The following is an 11,533-nucleotide window of genomic DNA, read 5'->3' as shown; positions in this document are numbered from 1 at the left end:
ACCCCCAACTGCATTCCCCCCACTGGCCTGGTTGCACCCTAACTGCCCCTCCTTGCCAACCTGGTTGCCCCCAACTGCCCCCCCTGCCGGCCTGGTCACCCCTCACAGACCCCCGCTGACCTGGGGGGCAACCTGCTGGTCTGGTTGTAGGCAGGCATCTTGTGAGGGTGTGAGGATTAATTTGCATATTACCTCTTTATTATATAGGATTAAAGTTGATATTCAATATTAGTTTCAGATGACATTAATCTTTTCTGATGCAAAATCTAATCTACTTGGTATCTAATTGACCTAATCCCCTGAAACATTTGACTTTTTAATCTCTAGAATTTTTACTTAGGTATTTTTTCTTTATCTTCTTTGTTTCTACTTAACATATTCAATTGCTCTTCTAGATTCTTGAACATGTGGAATGTAGTTGTAATAGTTTTTAATCGTTGGTATCATTTTTTGGTGCGCTTCCATTGAGGGCATCTTCTCCTCCATATGGGTTGTATACCTCTGCTCATTTGCATGCCTGAGGATTTTCCCAGTGTCAAACATTGTAAATTTTCCTTATTGGGTACTGGATATTTTTTTCCCTATAAATACTACTGAGCTTTTTTCTTGGACCAAATTATGCCACTTGGAAAGTTTGGTCATTTTGGATCTTTCTGGTCAGCTGCATTAGGAAGGTCCAGATTAGCTCATCTCACCAGCTGCTGGGGAAGACCCCTCTGCATGCTCTGCGGATGTCCGTGAGGTAAGAGTCCAGTCTGCAAGAAACAGAATGGCTTCTGTCAGGATGCTGAGCACACTCGTGCAGTGCTTTTCCTAAGGCTATCAAAGCTGTGTCCTGTGATTCTCTTCTTTTTCTTGTTTACAATGTTAAGGTCATGGGCCTTCTCTGGTGTAAACACGCAGGTTTCTATGCTGCAGTATGTTTGTTATCATGTCAGTTAAACTTCCAGCTTTAAGATTAAACTAAGATTTAACATCCATTAGAACCCTCTGGATAGTGACCAGATGGCTTCAGATGAATTTTTAATATTCCACTTTCCAGGCTGTTCTTCTCCCCAGTGCTTAGCCTCTGCACGCACATGGCTTGTACTCAACCTTGTGAGAATATAAGATTACTGGCTTTTCCCTGTAAGTTGCCAGTTTTCACTACAGTCATCATAGAGTCCCTCTGCCTCTAACCAGAGTTATGGAGCCAGTAGGATGACTACAGAGAAATTGTGATTGGGGCAAGATTGAGATAATAGGAGAATGTTCTAGATTTAGGATGTGTCCCCACACCCATGAGATCAGTTGGAGATGTTGCAGGGGTGATCAGCAGTGGACTTACGTGCTAAGAGCCCTGGGAGTAGAGTAGGTGCTCAATAAAAGCTGTTAAGCATTTTGGTCCCCTCCAAAGCACATGGCATGAAGCGTACATATGAAATTAGATCTGTCTATAGGTCTTGGAAAGACACTGGTCTGGGTATTTCCACTCCTATATTTTATATCAAAGAGAAGTACTGAGGTTAAGCTTTTGCAACAGCTGTGGCAAACAGTAAAAACACTGGTATTTCTACTCTCTTTTTCACTTCAATTAAAGACTTTAAAACCATCATAGACCCTATTTTGAAGGTCTTTATTCACTAATGTCAGTGCCCTAGTTCAACTGAGTGGAAATCAGAAGATAGTGTGGGAGGCCAGAGCTTTGATTTTTTTAAAAGAACCTAAACACACACATGTAAGTGGCGCTGCTTGACTGCAGCAGGGAGGTCAGGGGCATGCCTGCCTGCTGGGAACCTTCCACTACCCTGGAAGCAATGTAAATACCACAAGTAACATGGAAGGAAGTAAGAACAAAACTTTTCAGCATCTGGAAGTGTCCTCAGAGGACATGGTGTGCCTCTCATTTGAAGTGTGCATTGTGGTTCTTCCAGGGAAATGTGTGTGAGAGGTCAGAGGAGAACCTCCATCAACCACATCCCCGCCAGTGCCGACCATGCTCCCACACCTTCCCTGTGTTCACTGCTACCCAGGAGTTTTTCATCTCATGGTTCCATTGGTCCTTGCTTCCTACGCAGATTATTATTTAGCCTCATTATGTGCTAATTTTTAAGAGAAGATAGCAAAAACAAACAAAATCCTCCTTACATTTTAATGAAACAGGTGAAGCTTGCTGTGTGTCAGTCATCTTTCAACATAAGTTCGCCATCCCCAAGATAGTAGGTGAGCCTGGGCAGCTGTCGCTGTGCACCATCTGGGGATGGCCTCTCACAGGGCAGGCAGGGAAATAAGTGACGGAGCAATACTTCATGATGTTAGATAACGAAACACATACCAAAAATTGACAGCACAAGAAAGAATACTGTGTTTAGTGAGGACCAAAAATATGCTATTGACTGTAAAATAATGATTAGACCTAGACAAAGTTTCATTTGGTATGTTTAGAAAGGGCAGGACCCTTTTCCTCTAAAAGCAGTAGAGTTCTCCACCGCCAGCCTTGTTTCTCCATGCTTCCTCCCTATAGTCTTAGCACTGAATTCTGAGCCTTAGTCTATGCTGGGATGTTGGTTGGGTGGCGCATGCACAGCCAGCCACGAGTCCCAAGCAAGCATTGTTTTGGTGCCACAATCTGCTAAACTTTTGCTTGGTGTGTTGATACCAAAAGCTGATGTTCACAGGGGAGCCTGTATCTTAGCTCAAATGTTTGTTTGTTGGCCCCAGGAATAGAAATGTGGACTGAGTGCACTGATGTTTAATAGAACACTGAATTGAGTGTATGAATGAAAGCAGTCTATATATATATAAAAGGCTAATATGCTAGATGTCCCCTCAGGAGTGTGACCGGGAGACTGGGAGTTTGATCACTCACTATGACATGTGCTGACCACCAGGGGGTGGCATGGAGTGAAGTAAGGCCCCAGTTGGCAACCGGGGAAGGAAAGCCCCGCCCAGCAGCTGGAAGGCCCTGATCACAGGCCAGGCCTGGGGACCCTACGTCTTCACAAATTTCATGCACTGGGCCTCTAGTATAGTAATAACATCAAATCAAGTAAGCACTGTGGAGGCTCCAAAAATAACTTTCCTCCCACCTTCTAAGTTCTTTTAGCTGGGCTAAGAATCAAGTTAACATGAGACAGATTAAGAGGAGAAAATGCCAGAGGATTATATTACAGATGTACATTTGGCGGTGCCAAAAGATATGAGACCCAAAGAAACATTAGGCAGTTGAGACTTATATGTCATCTTGAGCTAAGGAGAAGGTAGGGAAGGGGAGTGGTTTGGGACTTCAAATGGCAGGAAGGCAACTCACATGGAGATGGAAATGAATGTTTGGTAAACAAATATTTCCTGAGCCAACTTTAACAATGGGACACAGAGAGGACTTTGAGCAAAGGTACCTTACTCCCTCCCTGTCTATCACACCTGGTTCAGAGTAAACTACAGTTACCTGATTATGGCTCACTTCCTGGAACAGGTCCTCTACCTAAATTTCTTTAGACATAGACGGGTAAAGGAAGAGGGTCAAAGGTTCTTTCTGAGTCTTTTGTTCCTTAATAACCAGCTTAAAATAATCAATATTCCAAAAGTTATATTTTGGGGGTGGCAAACTTTGCTTCCCTTTAACACCAAGAATAGGATTTCAGGAAATCATTTTATATTGTCCGTTTACCATTGAATATAATTGCTAACCTGATGATGATGATGATGATGATGATGATGATATTGATAGTAATAGTAACAATAACAGGGAAAAACCTGACAGCCAAAAATTCACAGCAACCTGATTGCTTACTGCTATCCACAAGCTCACACATGACTCTGTGTGCCCTCCATTGCAAGTAACTTTAATTCATTGAGCTAGAGGTGTGCTTATTATTTCCTTCAGATTTCTAAAAGAGATATCTTCTATAGTATCAGTGTCATGCACCTGGTACCTCAATAATTACAACACTGGAGTATTTGATAAAATCACCAGCCATAGCAATAAAATGGCAAACAGTAATCGTGAAAAAAGTCCACCTGGGGTCTTAGGCTGTGTGTTAGAGTTTAATGCACACAGTAAATCTCACATGGTTTGTTGGTTATTTTTCTTTTATGTTCAGTATTGAGAATGTTGAAATTAAGTACATATTAAGATTGATTTTCCTACAATGTGCAAGTGAATTTTCTGGAATATTATGTATGCTACTGTCATAAAGCCAGCTTTAAAGGAGCAATAAGTTCACATTCTACTATTCTATTAAGCCATCCAGTTTAAGATATGTCATATGTGAGGCCACAATGCAATTTTGGATGATTTCTTAGTAGGAGGAAGATTTCATTAAAACTTTCTTGGTTACCATTAAATTACCAATCAGAAGTAGTTAGAGCAATTAGCCATCTTTTCTCCTTAAAAGATGAGGCCACTTGTGTGTTCCAAGCCCATTTCTCTGCTCTGTCTGTGGTTCAGGTACTGATTTGCTTTATGTGTTATTCCCTAGTATGTTGGAGGTGAGCAAAGGAGACAAAAGAATGTTTGAGGTATTAAAGTTATTTGTGATTGTGTGGTTAGTGTCTGTCACATGCTTCAAGTGCAAAGGAAAGAATGCACTTCTGGGAAGTAAGTCCATCGTGCAAAGGAGATGTTCTCTGGGTGTCAGGTCAGCCCGAGCTCCCACAAAGAGGACAGCAGCTCCGAGGAAGACCCTGGTACTATGATACAGTGCTTGTCTGTGCTCTTTCCGGGGGCCTTGCCTTGAGCCTTCAAGCTTCAGCCTAATAGTCACTTCTCCTTAAAGCCTCCCCATCCTGTCCCCAACCCCAGGCGGAGTTTCTGATTCCTTTCCCTGGGCCCCATCCCCCTGCCCACACATACACCCCACCATCTGCCTGGCAGTTACCAGATCCCAGAGGCTTCCTGGGCCATGGGAAGGAATGAGCACTTTCTTACTGCAATGGGACATAATTGGAGGGAAAGCTCAGCACAGGCATGAGCTGTTCTCTATTTATAAAGATTATCCTTTATAATCTGTGCAGTGAGAGATGAAGAGGAGCAGGGCTTCCCATGGGTGACAGGTCGTGGTGCCTTGGACCAGACCAAGAGTTGGGGAGGTGGTGTGAGTGGTCACCTGGGGGATATTTTGGAGGACATTGATGCTGTAGAAATTTAAAGCCAGAAAACCCTGGAACAGAGGCCATCAGAGGTGTGACTTACATCAGACATCAAAGAAAAGGTCACTAGATGACCACAGAAAGGGAGGCAAGGGCACACAGACAGTACTCCCTGATGCTCAATTAGTTACAACTATGACTTTGACCTGCACTGATTGATTGATTTCCCATTAGACATTTTCAAAGAGTAATTCCTTTGAAGCTAAACCATCTACTCTAATCTCTCTAAGCAGACCTGGAAGAAATGGAGGAAGCTGAAAGGAATTGGGCAATTTGGCCTGGTTATTCTTTTTTCAAGCATGAAACTTGCAAAAACCACATAAGCAGAGCAAATATTTTAAGTCCCTGTCTGTTTTTTCTTTCTAATACCTACAGTGACAAACCATGGCCATTTCTTTTTGGCCACTTGCTCTTGAAGAAATCTTGTAATAAGGAGCTGTTGTCCCCTTATTACAAGTCATACCTTGTAATAAGGGCTGCATGTTTTTTTCACAAGCCACTATTTTTTTAATAGGATACCCCAAACAGAGGAGCACGGCTCCCCGAAATGGGTTTTCCCCCAAGCCGGACCCGCAGGCCCGCGAAGCCGAGAGGCAGTTGGTTCAGCGGCTGAAGGAGAGGAGTGAGCAGCAGGCCAGGCAGCTGGGCCTCGTGCAGCGGGAGCTGAGACGGGCCATCTGCGGTTTCCAGGCGCTCGCCGTGTCCACTCAGCACTTCTTTGGAAAGGTAAGGCCACGTTCGATGAATGTTGAAGGGCTCTTTGGGCAGAGGGTGGTCACATTGATGTGTGTGTGTGTGTGTGTGTGTGTGTGTGTGTGTGTGTACGCGCATGCGCGAGTTTGGGTTTGACATTTGCTTTTCAGAAGGTCATGAAATATCTGGCAGCATGTTTGGGAGCCAAGTTTATAGTAACCTGTGAAAGATATTTATTTAGGAAGAATGATGTAGTAACCTGATTCCAAAAGGGAAAATTGTGTCAAAAAGAAAGAAAAGGACATATATGAACATTTTGAAGGTGAAGTCTTTGGAGGAAATGGAGCCCATGATTGTTTGCACTGCTGAGATGAGACAGATTCTGAAATGTCTGCCTGTTTTGGGTCTCAGGGAGACAGGGCTGCTGCTAGTGGGATATGCCAGGTCTAGGGCATCTCCACAGAGCCCGCTCCCAGTGCTCCTTGGGCAGATGGGGCTGGGGAGGCTTCCTTGCTCCCTGGGTTGTGTCTGGAAATGCAGACAGGGCTGGCTCCTTCTCAGCAAGTACGTGTCCAGAGGCTCCAGGGCCGTCCAGGGGAGTCTGTTATTAGCCGTGGTATAGTTGAGCTTCCCACCCCTCAACCTGGAACAGAGGCTGGTGGAAGCCTGGGGTCTCACTGAGGCTTTGGTGGTCTACCTTGAGGTAGCCAAGGCGTGTTTGCGGAGTGGGGCGTGGTTAGGGATTGAACATTTCCCTATGAGGTTTAAATACTGTGAATTAGCATATTAAAAACCCATAGGGCATTTTAAGTTTCACGTATGGACCTCTTGGTATCTATAAATGGGAAAAACTAAAAAATGCTATTTAAAGGCTCTCCAAATGACAAAATGGACTAACAGCCCTGGCCGGTTTGGCTCTTTGGATAGAGCGTCTGCCTGCGGACCAAGGGTATCCCGGGGTTGATTCTGGCCGTGGCCATGTACCTCGGTTGCAGGCTCCTCCCCAGCCGGCCCAGGTCCTGGTCAGGGCTCATGCAGGAGGCAACCAATCAATGTGTTTCTCTCACATCGATATTTCTCTCTGTCTTTCCTTATCTCTCTCACGCTCTCTAAAAATAAATGAAAAAATATCCTTGGGTTAGGATTAAAAAAGAAAATAGGCCAGCCAAATTCCTGGCTAATTTAAAGAAGAAAATCAGAAATGTTAAGTAGCACCATGTCCCCTGGTTTTATTTATCATCTGAACCTTGAAGTGTGGTGGACTGGCCTTTTATGAGCCCCTCCACCCTCCCCTGGTCCCCAGTGTAGGAGCCTGATCTGACCTTTTCCGCTGCTCAGTCCTCTTTTGCTTAAAGCTTTCAGCAGAAACAACCGATTACCAGTCTGTGTACTGAAGGACAAGATGACCAGATTTCAGTTTACCAGTGGTTTTAGTCTCCTCCCTAACCAAAATGCTACCGCCGGCAGTAATGACCAATTTGAATTTCATTTTGATCTAGTACTGTTTACCAGCCTGAAACAACTGTGGCCGTATACCCACCTGTAAGAATTAAATTACAAACATATTTTTGAGGTGCCAAAGAGGTCTTCCCTGCCATGGTAAATATTGAGCATTCTTCTTGTTAGAGAAAGAGTGGCAGGTCTTTTGTTCTTCAGCTGGATGGATGTTTTTCACTGACTGCCAGGCCAATAGTAAAGAGGAAAATGGGGTTGTTCCCTGAAGATCAATGATGATATTCACATTGTTACTCTGCCTACTCTGGGTTACTCCTTTCATGTATCATTCACAGTCACAGCAAATCCTTGATAGAGTTTCACGTAGATGGACAATGATATAACGTACTGATAATATGAGCTGTGTTTTTCCAGTTGGAACCTTTGGACCTCATTTATGGCATCATGGAGAAGTGAGTTTTCGTGCCAAAATTAAGAGTTGGTTCTCTGTAGTTTTGTATTTCTGGGTCCCGGGAAAATTCCTTGCTGGCCCATGGACCATGAGTTTCATTTCTCTGCAGCATATACATGGCTCTCAAACCAGAGTGGAGGTTTGCAGGGATCCCCATGGGCCTTCTCCACCGCTGGAGCTGCACATGCCTGCATTTCAGCAAGATGGATGGTGGCATGTAGTTCATTTTCTTTTCAGTAAATCACAGCCAGCAACTCCAGACAGGTCTCCCAAATGACCATGGCATTTTACTGGCACCTCCCGCACAGTGTGTTCTTTTCAACTCTCTCTCCAAATAAACCCCAGAAGAAAAAGTGGACATGTTAAAAAAAAAACACCTGTAATTGAACATAAGTGGCTTCCTCACAGGTTGTCATACACCCTGTATGGTTTAAGAGGATGATTTGAGAGATTGCCTGTAATACCAAATAAGACCAGGAGGTCTGATGTGGGTGAAGCACCTGGAACACAGAGACAGGCACCTGGAAGCCTCCAATGATGGAGCGTCTATGACAAGCATCAGTGATCCTGAGATTCTCAGTGTCACTCGTGTGGGAAGCTGATGCATTGTTATTATGTATGAGAAATGGTCATAGCCAAGCATGCCCACTATGAAGAGCACGGCCTCTCTAGCCAGCCTGAAACAGCAACATCTTTTTTACTCTTCTGGTTAGGAGACCCTGCTGGAACTCTACACATGTGTCTTTTCTACACTGTAGTATATTCATCTGCAAAGCCCCGCACAGTGGAGAGGGTGCAGTGCCAGCAAGGAGTCGGCCCCACCTCCACCTTTGTCTAGCTATGGATCTCCAGCAAGTGTCTGACTCTCTTTAAGCCTCATCATCATCACCAAAAGGATTAATATCCTTGCTGTTGTTCAGACTCCCATTTACTCAGTCACCTCTGTGTGAGTCTCAATCGTTTCAGTTTCAAATAGGACTAATAACTCTTCCCAAGGGTATCGTGATAATGTTGTGAATTAATGGAGAAGGTACTTTGAACAAATATTCAATAAAACATTTTTTTTCGTACAAGGCAATCTGACAAAGTCCTACCCTCAAATATTTTACTCTCAATTAGGATGAATAAGACATGAATGAGATATAATACATAAAATTAAAACACAGCACAAACCACTCATTTAATTCTATATGTACATAAGGTTTTGGCCTGGGTGTACTTTAAGAATAGAAGTACTTTTCTAGTCCAGCTATTGCACTGCTGATTTATACTTTTTCCAGGATATGCTGATGCCATTAAGTAAGTCTCAGTGCATGGGCAGTCACTAGAAAAAAGGGATTCAGAAGCTGGATAAGAATTTTTCATGTCTGCCCCATGCTTTACAACTCCTGGCAGCGTGGCTAGGAAATTTGTCAGCTGTGACAGCCTGAGCCCAGTGTCCAGAGATTCTAACTAAGACACAAGATTTAAGTGCCAGCATCAGCCTCATGCTTACACTGGTTGAGGCAGCTCTTCCCCTGAGGCTAGGCCTGGCCCTCCCTTCTTGCCAAATGGATTTGCTAATATCTGAGTCCCGGACCAACAGTAGTGTAGTAATGAGTGTGACTCTCAGGGACTCGCACTTCTGCAGGTCAAGAGGAGCCATGTTATTTTTCTCTTGCTGCCTGGTTCCTGAGAACGCTACACTTTTTTAAAAAAATTTTACTGAATTTAGTAGGGTGACATTGGTTAATAAAATTATATAGGTTTCAGGTGTACAGTTCTATAATACACCATCTGTATATTGTATTTCATGTTCACCCCAAATCAAGTCTCCTTCCCTTACCATTTATCCCCTTTTTACTCTCCTCTACCTTCCCCCAACCCCTCTTTTCCCTCTGGTAATCACCATACTGTTTTCTGTGTCAATGAAGGATTTTTTTCTTTGCTTAATCCCTTTACCTTTTGCATCCAGTGTCCACAATCCCCTCTTCTCTGAGAACTGGTCTATTCTCTGTATTGAGGAGTCTGTTCCTATTTTTTTTTTTGTTAGTTTTTGTTCATTAGATTCCACATATAAGTGAAATCATATGGTACTTGTCTGTCTCTGACTGGCTTTTTTCACTTAGCACAATACTCTCCAGACCCATCCATGCTGTGGCACAGGGTATGATTTCCCCCCTTTTCACAGCTGAGTAGTAGTCCATGGTGTAAAAGTACCACAGATTTTTTACCCACTCACCTACTGATGGGCACTTGGGCTGCTTCATATCTTGGCTGTTGTAAATAATGCTGCAGTGAACATAGGGCTGCATATATTCTTTCCGATCAGTGTTTCAGATTTCTTCAGGTATAGTCCCAGAAGTGGAAATGCTGGGTCATAAGGCAGTTCCATTTTTAATTTTTTGAGGAAACTCTGTACTGTTTTACACAGTGTTTTCTTTTCACCACATCTTTGCCAACACTTATCTGTTGATTTATTGATGATAGCATTTTGATAAGTCTGAAGTGATATATCATTGTGGTTTTAATTTACATTTCTCTGTTGATAAGTGGTGTTGAGCATCTTTTCATATGCCTGTTGGCCATCTGTATTACCTCTTTGGAGAAGTGTCTATCAGGTTCTTTCCCATTTCTTAATTGGATTGCTTGTTTTTTGGATGTTGAGTTTTATGAGTTCTTTGTAAATTATGGATATTAATACCTTATCCCATGTATTTTGATAGATATGTTCCATTCAGTGGGCTGTCTTTTCATTTTTTTTATTGTGTTTCCTTTGCTGTGCAAAATTTTTTTGGTTGATGTAGTCCCATTTGTTTATTTTTCTTGTATCCCTTGCTTAGGTTGATATATTAGAAAAAAATATTGAAATGAGAAATATCCAAGATTTTGCTGCCTATGTTTTCTTTTAGGAATTTTATGGTTTAAGTCTAACATTGAAGTCTTTAATTCATTGTGAGTTTATTCTTGTGTATGGTGTAAGAAGGTGGTCTAGTTTCAATATTTTGCATGCATGTTTCCAATTTTCCCAACACCATTTATTGAATAGACTGTCTTTAACCCATTGTATGTTTTTGCCTCCTTTGTTAAATATTAATTGACCATAAAACATGGGGGGGGGGCGTTCTGGGCTCTCTATTTTGTTCCACTGATCTATATGTCTTTTTATTCCAGTACCGTGCTGTTTTGATTACTATGGCCTCATTCTATAGTTCGATATGATGGCGTGATTTCTCCAACTTTGGTCTTCTTCCTCAAGATTGTAGTGACCAAGGGTCTTTTGTGGTTCATATAAATTTTTGGAATATTTGTTCTAGTTCTGTGAAATACAACATTGGTATCTTGACAGGAATTGTGTTGAATCTATAGCTTGTTTGGTTAGTAAGGACAGCTTAATGATGTTAATTCTTCCTATCCATGAACATGATATATGTTTCCTCTAATTTGTATCCTCTTCAATTTCTTTCTTTTATGTCTTATAATTTTCCAGGCACAGGTTTTTACATCCTTGTTAAATTTATTCCACCGTATTTTTTATCCGTGTAAATGAGATTGTTAAGTTTCCCTTTCTGATAGTTCATTATTGGTGTATAAAAGTGCAACCAATTTCTAGATACCGTATTTGCCGGCGTATAAGACGATTTTTTGGCCCTGAAAAATATGCCTCCAAGTGGGGGGTCGTCTTATACGCCAGGTACACTTCAGATAGACTGGCCATAGTGCTTGCCCCGTGCCATAGTGGCCTCCCGATGCCCGCCCACTTCATTCCACATACCGTTCAGGCATCAGCAGCGCTGCTGGGTGTATGCTCGGCTGTTATGCGCT

General features: G+C 42.7%; 1 protein-coding gene across 1 annotated transcript in view; it reads left to right on the top strand.

Annotated features, from left to right (window-relative positions):
- MTUS2 (microtubule associated tumor suppressor candidate 2) overlaps positions 1-11,533 on the top strand; it is a 529,958-nt gene that overhangs the window by 404,897 nt on the left and 113,528 nt on the right. Inside the window, 1 exon segment of the mRNA XM_006770370.2 lies at positions 5,645-5,856. Within this exon segment, the coding sequence (XP_006770433.2) occupies positions 5,645-5,856 (212 nt within the window).

Source organism: Myotis davidii, unplaced genomic scaffold (genome assembly GCF_000327345.1).
Source record: "Myotis davidii unplaced genomic scaffold, ASM32734v1 scaffold84, whole genome shotgun sequence".
NCBI lineage: Eukaryota > Metazoa > Chordata > Mammalia > Chiroptera > Vespertilionidae > Myotis > Myotis davidii.
Note: the sequence above shows the minus strand (reverse complement) of the source record. Positions and strands in the feature narration are given on the sequence as shown.